This window comes from Pavona decussata, unplaced genomic scaffold, assembly GCF_977016875.1.
Source record: "Pavona decussata unplaced genomic scaffold, jaPavDecu1.1 SCAFFOLD_87, whole genome shotgun sequence".
In the NCBI taxonomy this organism is placed as follows: domain Eukaryota; kingdom Metazoa; phylum Cnidaria; class Anthozoa; order Scleractinia; family Agariciidae; genus Pavona; species Pavona decussata.
In genome coordinates, this window is record NW_028145504.1 from 5,622,202 (window position 1) to 5,637,500 (window position 15,299).

The 15,299-nt window shown below is 38.3% G+C and overlaps 2 protein-coding genes across 2 annotated transcripts in view; one reads left to right on the forward strand and one right to left on the reverse strand.

The window, feature by feature from the left end:
* The first annotated feature begins 6,383 nt into the window (after positions 1–6,383).
* LOC146475008 (mitochondrial glutamate carrier 1-like) lies at positions 6,384–15,229 on the forward strand. Its single transcript, XM_085116776.1, has 10 exons — positions 6,384–6,545; positions 8,181–8,312; positions 10,013–10,068; positions 10,218–10,308; positions 10,915–10,972; positions 11,503–11,569; positions 12,505–12,679; positions 12,788–12,842; positions 13,333–13,402; positions 14,319–15,229. The coding sequence occupies exons 1-10, from the start codon at positions 6,529–6,531 to the stop codon at positions 14,570–14,572; spliced, it is 975 nt and encodes a 324-aa protein (XP_084972902.1). The 5' UTR covers positions 6,384–6,528; the 3' UTR covers positions 14,573–15,229.
* The window catches only part of LOC146475009 (V-type proton ATPase subunit E-like), a 164,751-nt gene continuing 164,538 nt past the window's right edge, over positions 15,087–15,299 (reverse strand). The window contains exon 10 of the mRNA XM_085116782.1: positions 15,087–15,299. This exon is cut by the window's right edge and continues 236 nt beyond it. The gene's annotated coding sequence lies outside the window, so the exon portion shown is untranslated.

Sequence of the window (15,299 nt, forward strand, 5' to 3'; positions counted from 1 at the left end):
AAAATTGGAGGGTTGTAGCTGTGCCAGAAAGCGTCCAGTCGTGTGTTAAACTTTCCATACATTTGTCTGTACAGCGAACCACCCCGGCTCGAACTGCTACTGCTACTGCGCTTTTTTCTCATGGATACAGTAACAAAATAGCGGGAGCTAATTTAAAATGACGAACGAGAATATCCTCATCGGCCACCAAGGAGTCTGAACAATTGTATTCTAAAGAAAACCTAGCGTGTTTTAGGCGTATTGTCACCTAAACGTCTAAAACAGATGGAAAATTGATTCCTTTTGTTTTCGAAGGGACAAAAATGTCGAAATAAGGGCAATTATTATTTTACGAAGGCCAACAACAGTTCGTAGATTCGGGGGATGGTGATTTATTCCCTAGAATGTTCGGCGACTGAAAAATCCAGCTAAAGAATTCAAACAGATCAAGTTGTTTTTAGGGTACACAAATATACTTTTAAAGGCCCGAGAAAGGTATTTGAAAACAGAAAAACGACATTTGAAGTGCTTTTGTTAAATTTCTTTGTTGGCCGGCCCCCGAAGTGGTAGTGTACTGAAAGTGTCCTTATTGCCTCTGGCCATAGATGGACTGGGTCTGAATGGATTATATTGCAACGCTCACTTTCTGTCGGAAGTGCACTGTATAGTAAACTTTTGAATGCAGAGGTCCACACAACGCAGGAATTAAACTTGCTGGTAATTTTGCCGGATCTCTCTTGTGAAAGACCTCGTGTCAGGCGTCACTTGAACGTGAAAATACAAACCTGAATGCAAGGCTGGCACTACGGCAAAGGGCAGATTTATTAGTGGCCAATATTTCGACTAATAGAATTAGTCTTCCTCAGGGCCAGAGCTATACTGAAGGAAAATATAATAACGGTTCCTTATATTTTCCTTCAGTATAGCTCTGGCCCTGAGGAAGACTAATTCTATTTGTCGAAATATTGGCCACTACCTTCATCCTCTCTTGCCACTAATAAATCTGCCCTTTGCCGTAGTGCCAGCCTTGCATTCAGTTTTGTATTTTCACTGTATAGTGCTCTACCCACTATGTCGTTAGGCATGTAAGAGTGAGTGAGTGAGTGAGTGAGTGAGTGAGTGAGTGAGTGAGTGAGTGAGTGAGTGAGTGAGTGAGTGAGTGAGTGAGTGAGTGAGTGAGTGAGTGAGTGATGAGTGTCCGTAAACAAACAGGTCCGCGGCGCGTGCACAGCACCACCCACATGTACGCAATGCGTACCTATTTTCCCAAGTTCTCGCTTTCTCGTCTCCATTTGAAATGCTTTAGAGAAGATCGTGAATTGGTCTTTTCAAGAACGCAGTTGATTTCTTTCTTCTGGTGTCCGGCCAGAAGGGAGCAAATCGTGGGCGATAATTGTGGTAATTGCGGCAAGGTGAATGTGAAGGGTACAGATGAATGTAGTGTCGCTGGAGGGCACAACATTCATTTGTACCCTTCACATTCACATTGCCGCATTTCCCACCATATATCATGGGTGAGAAATTACCCCTTAATTCTGCCGCGAACTTTCAGCGTTGATTTATCATTTCACTTGTGAAATTACAAAATTGCTATGGCAACGTTTATCGATATATTGAACAAGTCAAAAACTCACAATTCTGAGCGTAATTTGTTACCCATGATATTAAAAGGTAATTAAATGGTATACTCGTGAAATCAGGAAATAATTTCACGCGTGTTTTGTCAAAATTCAAAGAATTTCCTGAGCCTTTATTTACCCCTACTCATCACCCACAAAACTTGCTCCTGTCTGGCCTCGTAGTTCAGTCGGTAGAGCCGATCAAGTCCGGAGGTCGAGGGCTCGATTCCCGCGCGCCGAGGTCGGAGATTTTTTTCCTTTGCCTCGTGTGGCCTTACCAGGTCTAACGCTCAATAGGAATTTCCTGGGTTCACCTAGAACTTTAACATACACTACGGAGTTAATTCTCTGATCCACGTCCACCATTCTAGTCTAAAATTGTTTGCAACTAACCAGCAGACATTTATGACAAGATGGGACGCATGAACCAAGCTTGCCAAGCGTCTCTCATTGCATGATCAGCGCATCAGTGATTATGACTGTTGTGCCGGGAACACGGGTTCGACTCCCCTTGAGACAAGCGTAATACAGCTTAGTTCTTTCACTTTAACAAAAACTATCGTTGATAAAAATCGTATAACTGTATCGAGAGTTCGGCGGCGTCGGCAATAAAACTGGAGCCAGTCGGAGCAAGCCTCGTCAATTTTATTTACTCAAGACAAGCACGACAAGCGAGAGTCTTTTACCTGTTACATTCACACAAGCAACATGTGTCAGAAGGCAACAATACCAGTAATTTTTTTTCCTTTTTGTTCACGCAGTGTTCAGTGGATTTAATCCGTAGAAAAACTTGTTCAGATAAGACTGATTGACAACTATTTTGCTTCGTTCAGGAACAGTCGACTACAAACCTAAAACTAAATAAATGAATTTGGCATCCAAAGCTTTTTTTATCCTATGTGCATCGATGACGCTGCATCCAGCAGTTAATCGTGAAAGTCAAAAGGTTCTTTAAGTGGCCACCTGTTGGGTGTGGCCTCACAGCTCCAACGAACACAATATTGAATCTCAAGCCTCGTAAAATTCAGAAAATAAAACATATTTGGAAGTTACCGTACGTTGTATTTTTTGTCGGGCATTGGTAATGAAAATGGCTGACCAGTTGACGTATTGAGTTGTCTTTTTCGTTGCGGCTAAAACTGACAACAGCAATTGTTATCTTCAGTGGTTTTCAATAAATCATTAAAGCAATGTCCCTGACGCTGCTAATTAAATTTTAAACAACGCTGGTTCCCCTAATCGTATTTGGCCTCACACTCGGCTAGCTGTTGTTTTTCCAGCAGCTCGGCGTTAATTCAAGAGTCGAATTTCTTGGTTAATTCGCCCCTTATCCTTGACTAAAATAACGACGGGTTTTAAAGATTCCTTGGTTCTTATACTGAAAGACGAAAAAAAAGTGCTGATCTTTGAGTATTTTGCAAGGTCACGTATATCGTCTGTACGTAAGTATTTTCAGTTTATTGCTAAGGTAATTGGTAAAGAAATTTTATATTCCGTCTGCGAACCCAACAGAAATCTGCCTCAACTCTCAATGTTAAAAGGAATGCAGTGAACATCACTGATAGCAAGTTGCTGAAGATTTATATTTAACAAGTATTTTTTACTCAAAGGCATGTGAAGAGAATTCTGTACATAACAAATCAATCCTCACCGAGTTTCCGGAAACTAATCATATATTTAGAGTTCATAAATTTTGCTGTTTATTAGTCATGGCGAGGTTTCCTTCAAACACCGTTGTGGCAACCACTACAGAACTATTACTACCAATTTCTAAACTTAGTAGGAGGGAATTACACGTTTAAATCTTTCTATTTTTGGACAATTTACTATTTTCTAATTTATTTATAAAATGTCTTAAAAAAACAAAAACAGTTTTTAAATTAATGTTAATCGATCTACGTGGAACCATCGTCACTTTCAGACCGCAAATGTGTTCATTTGGTGCTATCTTAGTTAAATTTGCACATATAAACCTGGAAAATAGTAAACAATAGCTTTTGAAAGAGCGCGGTTTCCAGACACTCGATGTTTTCCAAAATTCTGCGCGTTGGTTTGAGTGAATCCCGAAAGTCACCGATAATTGCCGAGAGTCACCGAGATCAGAGTCGTTCCTCCGACCTCTGACCGGCGGGACCTATGGAATTTTCATATAAGAAAAAAATTCTACCAGCCGTTAGCCTCAAACAAGAATTAAAAAAAAAATTAGTTTTATTTTTAAAAACAAAAGCGACAATAGAAAAGTAAATTTATTGGCAATTAATTACTAGTCTGGAAGCGAATTAAAAAAATTTAAGTTTGAACAGGTTTCGAACTCATGACCTGTGCACCGGTATCGCAGAGGTCATGGGTTTGAATCCTGTTCAAGCCTGAAGGTGCGTACTGTAACTGCGATGGTCTCTCTCTCTTATCAATTAATTAGCTGTCTGTTAAACTGTTTCATGTTTGGTGTAACTTATTTGCTAATTCAATCAGCCTCAGCTATGCTAAATGGTCAATACATGTAAACAGTATATATTTTCAGGCTTTCTTCTCGCAACTGCTTAAGTTGCGTACTAACTGCGAGGATCTTTCTTCTGTTTAATCTTTCATCCGCAGTTCAATATATGATGTTTAATATATTCAAATTCCGATTTACTCATCCTTCACGGGTATATTACGAACTTACAATATGACCAGCTCCCAGTTGGCTTGATAGCTCAGTTGGTAGAGCACTGCAGCGCCGGCATCGCAGAGGTCATGGGTTCGAATGAATTTTTTTTTCAGGCTTTCTTTTCGCAACTGCTTAAGTTGCGTACTAACTGCGAGGATCTTTCTTCTATTTAATCTTTCATCCGCAGTTCAAAATATGATGTTTCATATTGTGATATTCATATAAACAGTAAGACGTGAGCAGAGTGAATAATAATAGTAATAATAATAATAAAAACAATAATAATAATAATAATAATAATAATAATAATAATAATAATAATAAACAAGCATGGACATACTGTAACCAAGCTAATCGTACCTGCATGCATTTTCAGTGAACCTCGCTTACTTCCGTTTTGTGGAACATCGAGGAACAAGTGGGAGTGATACCGCCTTAAAAGGACTTCAGATCCGTGCTTGTGGTCGACACCAAACAAAACAGGCAAATAACCGACTGGTTTCGCGAGGTTGACCTTAATTAAGGTTAGGGGGTCGGATGGCTCGTTTTCTTCATACTTTCCAATGACACCCGTGTTAATTTTATACGCTTCATTTGATCTGTTTTCCACCCCACAAAATGTTAAGGTTAGCATGAAAAATGAAAGCTTAACATGGAAATACTTTCTTTTAAATGATGCGTGAATTGACATTTCAACTGGTGCTCAGATATAATTGGTATTGGCCATACCACGGGGATGGTACGTGTGTCTCAGTGCTGATAAGTGTTACTCAGATATAGTCGGTTTCAAATTGTAAATGTTGGACCCACAATAAAAAATCCAACGTTTTTTATTCCATAATGTTTACTGTAGTCTCTTTTGCTTTTGGAAAGTTCTCTGTAGAATTCAAATTGGGACCATTTAATTAGAAACACTAAAAAAAGCGTGACATGAACCTATGACATTTGGGGTCATAATAACAATAATAATAATAATAATAATAATAATAATAATAATAATAATAATAATAATAATAATAATAATAATAATAAAATTTAAATCTTTCTTTATTATAATATTCCAAGCAAAATTGATATTTACAAGTTAAAAGTAGAGAAAAGAGCTATTAAAACCTATTTACAATTTAATATTTAAAATTCATTTCGATTAAAAAAAGCGACTATTTCCAAGCACAACAGAGCTATTTTCAAGCATAATAATAATAATAATAATAATAATAATAATAATAATAATAATTAATAATAATAATAATAATAATAATTAATAATAATAATAATAATAATAATAATAGTAATAATAATAATCTTTAAACAGGGTGCGTTCTCACAAAAGTGGTTTTCACTGAGAACGGCCCTGTATAAAAAAATAAATAGGCTGGCTGTCAGGAACCACGTCATGCATGAACTCTATTAAAGATAAGTTATGTATCGCGATGTATGTCAAATATTAATACATCTCATTTGTCCGGTCTTGCTTCAGCTTGTGTATTCTCATAGAGCACAGATAACGCCCAAACGTGTTAAGAACAAAACAAAGAATACGCTACGAGTAACAGGCTAGTAGCGTGACTAATGTTCTTACCTATTTGTTTTAAAAATCGTTGTAGATATGATTTGAGGGGTAATTGAGAACGCAAAGTTGTTCTTTTGTTACGACATTACATGATAGCACCCTCGTTGTCTAATGCAAGAATAAAAGGGCTTTTGATTGGCTAACAATCTATCAAATTCCTACGAGGGAGCCGACTACGAGAGCTCAGCTCCTGTGGCTTAATTCGTGCGTTTGAACTTTAAAAACCACAAACTCTTCCAGAACAATCAAAACCCGAGTTTAACACTGTCCCTTTTATAAATGTAAATAATACGTTTATTAAAATTTTCTCAGTCCGGGAAAATTTCCCCACACTGAAGAAGGATTATATACCCGAAACGTCTGTGTTTCTTTCAAAACCATTTTTGAGACTTTTTGATATTTATTTTTATATCAATCCTTTCCGAAAACATTTTCAAGTATCGCACATCTCCAAGGAACTTTCCTTTCCCCGTTCATAAATTTCCCACTATACCGCTACGCTTTCATTTACGAGCGCCACTAATATAACGCAATTTCTAATTGGTCCATTCTGGCGTCACAGGTTCTTTCGAGCGATTTTACTGGATAATAAGGACCGTGACGGCGCGTGGCGCGTGTATTAGCAAAGGCGGGAACAGAAGCAAGCAAGTCTCTGCTAGAGTAGTTCTGAAAGAACATTGTGTGGCAAGGCGAAGTGAAATCGTTGCATGGAAAAACCTCGCAGGTAGGAACTAATAAGCTAATTTTGATCTTTAAATGTTACAAAATTGCTGTTAGCTTGTCTTCATTCCAAAATAACGAGATTTCCTTGAGAAAAGTTGACGTTTATTCCAAAAAAAGCCGGCCTGATCAGGACAAGTGAAAATGTTTTTGTCGATGGCCGGCGACCAAAAGTACCACGATTAAAATTTTTGACAAGTTGGTGGGATAGACTTAGTTTTACGTCTTTTCGTCAATAAAAAATCAGAAAAAAACTGAGTTTAATCTTTCATGTAAGGCAAAATTAAGCTCAGGTAAGATTAACCTAATAGTATCTCCTCGATATTTCAGAAATAACAAACGAAAACTTGAACCGGAAACATTAAACTTAGCTAGTGTGAAATATTCATTCCTTTGGTTTTATTTGCTTGGCCTGGTTTAATTTTCAGTCGGTTTTTAGCAGACTATCTCGACAGAGGCGAAAACCTGAAGTTAATTAATTATTAAATGACTCAAAGAGTTCATAAGCTAAATCAGAAAAATTCGCAGGAAAAAGCAACTGAGGAAAGATCGTGTTACGACCCAGGACAACCCGTCTGAACGGTTTCAAGACTAGTATCTGCCCATTTGTGCCCTCAGAGTACAAGTTTTGAAGAATACGGCCATGACTTTACTGAAGATATCTGTTTATTTGTACGCAAAATTGACTTAACAGTCACAGTTGTTTGAAGATCGGAAATTTGCACAGTGATTTCGAAGTTTTGAATTCAATCTGTGCTGCATACTCGAGTGAAAGAAATCGCGGACAAAAATCTGTTCAAAATTCGCAATGCACCGAATATCTCCGCATCTAGACAACATATAACGCTGAAATTCAGCTTTAACTGAATAATTCTATGATCGTCTCTCGACTGGTACTGATATTTTTTTCTCTGCCAAATGAAATGTAAAATTTAGAAAAACTGAGAAATTTTGTATTAAACGCGAATTTATGCTTAAGCTTAATAAATTCCCATCACGAGACAAGAAAGTTGTTTTGGACCAAAACAAAGAAATATATATAAGTAAGATTGAATAAAGTATTAATTAGTTTACTCTATTTTAAACCTACCTAATTATAAAGTCAACGCTTTTTCATTGTCATAGAAAATTAGACCTGAATAACAAGAAGTTATATTTTAGCCCATTATTTTGAGTTCTGTGACTAATGGGGGAAAAGGTTAAAAGGTTTGGGAATAGTGAAGGATAGAGTAAATTTCTAGATAAAGACAAGTGTATCAAATGAATGTGGTTCTAACTTTTGAGTCTGTGGATGATATATGCGTGTCAAAGCTACTGAGTAGTGCTTTCATGTTGTGTGATGTTACGATGTAAAAGGTGGCTCTAGCTTTTGACTCTGAACGAGATCCTAAAGTACTCATTATATCAATTAACTGAAAGCTGCCGAACAGTATTTTTTCTGAAGTTATATTTATTACTTTTAGAGGTGGTTCTAGCCTTTGAGTCTTTGGATGACACCCGGCCCAAAGTGCGAATATTAATTTCATATTTTGCTTGACACACCCAGGTCGAAGTTAATTTTATAAACGTAATTATATTTGAGTTTTGACACTGTTGTGAAGTGAAAAGTTACACAACGTAACACTGTGAATCTTGTTAGCTTTTCAGCCAAACTTCTCAATGGCGCTATTGCTGGAGTGGTGGGTGTCAGCTGCACGTTCCCGCTGGATCTTGCCAAAACAAGACTTCAGGATCAAAGAAATCTTGGAGCTCAGAAGCAATACAAAAGCTTGTAAGTGAACCCTTTCACGGCTGGGGTGCTGAATGATCTTTGGAAAACTATGCACCTGGCAACAAAATTATAGTCAAATTTCACTGATTTCAGCACAGTGTCGATTTCTGATCTATCGTAAATCTCTTTGTAATCGCTGGCTCGAAGAGAAAATATACTAATTTCGATCAACACTGCATGAAATTACTGTCCCTTACTCAGGTCGTACAGAGCCAGTACACAAAGTCGTATACGGAAAATATAAGGACGTGGCATGACGTATAAGGGCCATACAGTGATCATTATTAAAAACTGGATCATTGTTTAATGCAATTCCAGCGATTTGATTGGCTTAGTGGCCCTTGTATATGAGGTATTGTACCATGGCCAAGAAATAGGGACCATTAAGTTGTCTTCTGGTTGTTCTTGCAAAGCGAAATCAGCAAGATCTAACAATATTTTTTTATTGTTTTATTTCCAATAAAACAATTATTCAACTCACGCTTGTTGGATATGAGATGATTTAGCCACTGAACTCGGCGCTACTCGCCTTGTTGGCTATCTATCATCTCATATCCAACGCACGCTCGCTCGGGGAATACTTGTTAAATATACGCCAGTTAAGTGTATGCCAAGAAAATATACGAATCTCAAACATTTGTCCCAGGATTCCGTATACATAAGTATAAGGAATCAATCTTGTACTGGTCATTGCACAGTCCTTATTGCACGGCGGCGTCCTTATCAGTTCAGTATATGCCTCCGTACACGTGATGTATAGACTTCTTATACAGCCGTTATTTGTTATTTCAAACAGTGCAAATTCATGCAACTGGCATTACTCACAACTTGTTTATTGGCTGAACTGAAATCTCTTGAGTCCTGAGATAATTGAAGAGGTTACTAAATTATTTACTACAATTTATTTTCATTGTCAAGATTCAAAATTAAACTTATAGGCAATACTTGTTCACCTTCTAGCAATAATCAAATTTAAACGTTTTTTTTTTCTTACTAACTCCATAAATGAGCTCATGTTAATTCGTGAGATTCTCAGAACTCTTATGAGAAAAAGAAAACAGGTGTGATGTTTAAGAAATAACTGACTCTATAGATTAGTGGTTTTGATGAAAACTCGTCGGTTTTGTTTTTGTTTTTGTTCAGTAAGCTTCTACTTTTTAAATAAGATTTAAAAGAAATGAAATAAACTAAAGAAAAATAAGAAACAAAGACGAAAATGGCAGGGTCACGGAACAGAGTTTATTGGTTTGTGAAAATATCTACTTCTATAACTTGAGAAATAAAGCCAGTTTATAAGCGGGATCACAGAACAAACAAAACAAGAACAAAAAAACAAACAAACAAACACTGAACAAACAGAAAATAAACAACGCACAAAGAGCTCACACACATACCGTCACACACATTGGAACTTTGGGGTGAGGGGAAGGGGTTTTGTCGGGGGATGGGGATTTGGGCTGAGAGAAAGAAAGAAAGAAATAACGATTTTGCACTTAAAGTGTCAAAGCCCGACCACAAGATGCGAAAGGCCATAGGTTCGACCTGAGAGAACTCGGATTTTCTTTAAATTCCGAGTATGCCTATGTGACTGAAAAAAAAATACATCTATCATAACTTTATTCTAGTTTTATAGGAATATTGGGAACATATTTTATAACATGAGCACATCGCTTTTACTCACTTGCTTCTTCTTATTTTAGAGTGGACTGTTTATGGAAAGTGGCAAGAGCGGAGGGTGCACAAGGTTTATACAAAGGTGAAGTGAATAAGATGCGACTAGAATGCAGATTCTGCAGCTACAGATCATGATTGTTTTCGAGTTGCAAAGTGCATACGTACATTTATTAAAATATTTCGATTTTGTCAGTAAACGATATGACTAATTTTCGTACCTTCTTTTAATAGGCATGGGAGTAAATTTATTGCTTATCAACCCAGAGAAAGCTATAAAACTTGCTGTCAATGATCAAGTTAGACAGATGTACGGCGGAAAAAGGTAAGAATTTGCATCCCGGGAAAGTAAAATCCTACATCTCCTTGTAACCTCTCCCTGCATCTCATGACCGAGGGAGTCGCTTAGTACTAAATTCATACCGTACTGGAAATCGTGCTCAGTTGAGGGCGTAGGAAGTTTCCAGTCGTTGATTTCCAAACTATTTCAGAAACTTGTGTTTAGATTTCCAGTTGTTAGCAGAATACCCCTCAAACCTCAAAACAAAATAAAACAAAACCGAAAAAGAGTAACAGATATTAGACAAACGGGCAAGTCAACAAACAGAAACTCAGTCCGACCAGAAACTCGTCAGAAGACGATGCTACTGACGATTTCAATGCAACGACGATTTCTAGCACAACACGGCTGACGCGTAGAAAGTTGACACCGTGTATTGAACACGAGCGCGGACGATTTTCTGCGCAATTTTCGTTAGATTTGGCGCTGCAACTTTTCATAGCCAATTAAAAAACTCGTAGCCTGCTGAAATCGTCGTTGAAAATCGTATCGTGTGGCCCGACACATCACCTTTAACGGGTCAGGTGGCATTTCAGTTTGTGTCCTGTGCCCTTGCCGTTCTCTCATATGCCGCTATTTCTTTTTTTACAGGCATGCTTTACCTTTATCCAAAGAAATGATCGCCGGTGGAGTAGCCGGGTTTTGTCAGGTTGGTTAAATAATTCATATTTATATAAATGGTATTTTGACTGAGGAACAAATTAAATTCAGCCGGTAAACGACAATCAATATTTTAAAACCAAGCCGGCTTCAAGCAACTCAGCGATTCGCGTTTTTGATGTCTCACTTCGAAAACAAAAAATAAAGGTATTTGAAAAATAATTCCGATGAATGCATGTGGAAAGAATTCACAGGCCAAAAAATGTTAATGCCGGTAATTCTCTTTTTCCTCTGACATAATGTTTGCTACTTTCTTTTCTGGCACCGTTGTGTTTCTACAGAAACGTTGTGACTTACAAAAACTGAGGTTTCTAGCGTTAGCCCTCAGCCAGAGGGTCTCTGAATGTTAGTCTATTATCACACTGCTTTGTGAAGGGTTCCAGTGAGGTGTCAAGAAATGAAAGAGGTTTTGTTGATGTAAATCATTGGTCAAACCGACCAGATATTTACCAAAATATGAAATATTCAGTTGTATTCACTTTTTTTATTTTTTAAGTTAAACACCATTTTATGTCACAGGTGATAGTTACAACACCAATGGAGATGCTGAAAATACAGCTTCAAGTAGCGGGGGCACAAAATACGGGTAAGTTTATTCTGCCGGTTAACGTTGTTTCTAAAGGTTTTACAACTTAGTCAGATGTTCACAATACTTCGTTAAAGAGGGTTAATGCTGTGGCTTCTGAACGAGGGAATCCTCTCTCGCAAAGGCGACGTGGTCCAGTGAATTGAAAAATTGTCTCCCTCCCCGCACGCGGGGAAACTCCCATATACGAGGAAGGAATCTGTTTGGGCGCGCAAACGCACAAACACGAGCAACTATGAAACTGATTCATAAATGCTACGCCGTCCTTGCGAGCCCTTAAACCGGGTGATGTTACACTGGCAATTCGCAACACAGCGTTGTTTTTCACGACGATTTCCAACGCTGCTTTGCAATATGCAGCGCGCAAAGATTTTTACGCAAGGTTTTGTTTCGGTAGGTTTTCTTCACGGGTTGCCGATGCAAACTTTTTCATCGAGTCCGACAAATCAGTGTAAGAGGCCATCGCCCATAGCTGTTGAGCACAAATTTCGTGGTTTTCACGCGGTGGGCATGTGCGCGTGCGTGTTTTACTTCAGGGGTGGTAGTCGTAGTAGTAGTGCTCGTTACCAGGGACTTTAAGAAACTACAACGGCAACCCCTACGAAACGTCACTTGAAAATATAATTTTGCGTTAGTTGTACTACTTCGCGATTATTCCAATTCGTACAACTTGTACAATGTGGCTGAACCATCCAGTGACAGAATAGGTGGGAACGGCGTTTACGTTGAGACAGAGAATGAAAAGTTTACCGTCGTGTGCTCTTTTTCTTTTTTCCACAAAACCTTGAATTTGGCCATTTCGCTTTGTTTCTTGGCCAAGTTCGGCGAAGAAATGTACCAAAATCGTCGCCTTAGTAGCTTCTTGACCTCCCTATTATTAGTCGCCGCGAGTTCAGTTTATCTCAGCTGACAAGGACATGCCATCTTTCTTGTAGCCAGTCCACGAGTGGCTAATACAACTACTGCAGTGGCAACTGCCAGTTCAAATCTCAGGACCTTTGGCACCAATTCAGGCACCGCGCCCAAATCCGCTGCGAAGATAGCACAAGACTTGATGAGAAGCAAAGGAATCAGTGGCCTATACAAAGGGCTTGGAGCCACATTGGCAAGGTACACATTGCCTATAGGCAACCCTAACCATGTATAGCTCTACTGAAACTCAATGCTCGCCTGAAAATATATCTGTCCTGACCCTTTTTTGTCATTTTGTATTTCCAGGGACGTGCCTTTTTCCTGTATATACTTCCCTCTGTTTGCCTTTCTAAGGCTTGAGGTTAGTTCTATTACTTGTTCTGTGCTGTACGGATCATCGCTGTCTTACATTAACACTCAGTTTGCCTTCGAATAGTCTATCAAATTGTTTAGTAAGTTTTCGTCTGTATTGTCACACTTTAGGATTTCAACTTTAGAATTTTATCCACGGGTCATAAAGTTTGAACCACTTATCTGTCATGTACAGTATAACGGTCTGTAGCACAAGAAAGTAATTCTCAGTAACTTTCGTTTGAATCACCGTAGCTTGGGATTTTATACACAGGTGAGCGTTTGTAGTGAGAACCACGACGTGACGAGAAACCTCAATGCCACAGAAAAAATATATCTCGACAGCTTTCATTTGAATGGACACAATTTAAATGGACTTTACACCCTGTGGGCGTTCGATTTTCGAAGAGAAGGCATTGACTTAGTATTACACAGAATGATCAGTTTATACGACTTTATACTGTACGACGGTGAAGTTAATACAAGCGTTTGTTGTCCAGTTTCAGCCTGGTGGCGGTCATAATGAAAACCCAGGTCCCCTGCACAGTTTGTTAGCTGGCTGCGTCGCGGGTGAGTTGTTTCACAAAAAAGTCTGAAATCATTTTTTCCAACATAAGAAACTCTACATTTAAGGACGTTAGGGGTTAAGTAATTTTCACTGGACTTGCGGCCTCTACATCCTATACCTTTAGCGTTCTACTGGAACAATTGCTCCTGTTGCTGCACTTTTTATGATTCTTACACACCCTCCCCTTACATCGTTAAAGGATCTGCACTAGATTTACGTCTTCTTAAACGCAACAAGGAAGAGTAATATTTATCATTACTAATTATTTATATTGCGCATTTTCTATAAAAAAGTCAAATGCGAATCTTTGAAGGTTATAATCATAGTTTGGATACGTGCCGTCTCAACTGATCGTAGCTTTGCCGTTTTAGGGCTATAAGGCTTAGAGCTATTTTGAACGTGAAAAAGGATGTTTAGAAAAGTTTCAAGTAGGTTTCAAGTTAAGTATCTTTTTTTTACAAGAAACAACGCCTTCTAATTTAACTCTCGGTAAATTGGGCTTTCGGTTGGAAGTATTCTTTCTCTACCCACGGTTACCTAACAAAACTGTGGGACCTGGAGAGCAGTAAATACTCCAAATCGCTTCAAGTTGGCGAAACGGCTCGAAGTTGTTGCCCTTTGGTTAGTAAAGAAGCCTGCGTGCAGCAAAGGAAATAGGAGACGTCTGCACGTAGGTAAATGTTCTAACAGAAATCTAGTTTTGAAAACTGAAGGCCCTTTTTGAGTGCGTACAAACCAGAGGGCAAGCATACTAATTTGGCTAGGAAAATGCAGAGAAAGCAGGAAAAAGTCGCTTTCTCCGCCCCCCAGCCCAGACCACACCCATTCCCCTCACTGGATGATAATTGGAGGCTAGGTTAGGTATTCGGTGCAATGACAGACTCTCACAACAAATACAACACTTTTGTTTTTATGTAGGAATGATAGGTAGTGCTACAGTGACTCCACTTGATGTGGTGAAGACAAGACTTCAAGTGATAAGGACTGGGCAGGGCGAGGCAGCCTACAACGGCTTTGTGGACTGCGTGCGGAAAACCTTTACAAACGAAGGAATCAAGGCTTTCTACAAAGGAGCAGTACCTAGGATGATTGTTATTGCTCCGATGTTTGGAATAGCTCAGATGGTGTACTTCCTAGGAGTGGCAGAAAGGATAATGGGACTCGAAATATGACGAGACGGATGAACGAAATAAAAACACTACTCCCGCCATCATCTGGAGATAGAAATGCAATAAACCGCAAAATAACTGGGATGCGCCGTTACTACTTGAATAGGAAAAATGGCTTTGTAAATGGGAAATTATCACAAAAAGGGGTAAATAATTTTTTCACACGTAAAGACGTCTAGAGAGATTCTGTTGATACCTCATTGCGGATTGCTGGGACTTCAATCCGGTTTTTAACTTCACAAAGACAATGGAATTTTTTTTAATTGTAAATACCAATGAGTATTCTAAGATTCAGAAGATTTGTCATAAATGAATTAAGAAAATGTAAAAAGGCAGACAACTAAAAACAGGACAATGTCTTAGAGGGCTTCATCAATAAGAATAAGAATATTATTGTTATTGTGCCGAAAAACTTTTTAAGAATAGAAGTTTATTACTATCTACTGCTTGGTGTGCTTTTACTTGGCACCCTGGGATACTTTCAACAAATGCCCCCTAAATAGACAAAACTAGCAGGTAAATGTTGCAGACTCTCATTTATTTAAGTTTTCAATACTTCATTTTATCCAAGAGATTACCGAACAAATTTTTTTACTGTGCACCGCAAAGAAAAGAGAAAAACAAAATTAAATATAATTTTTACACCATCACGAGAAAACATGTGTCTACTTCTCAATTCAAGACAAAAAAAAAAATCACCAATAAAATATTTTCAGACTAAAGCATACAA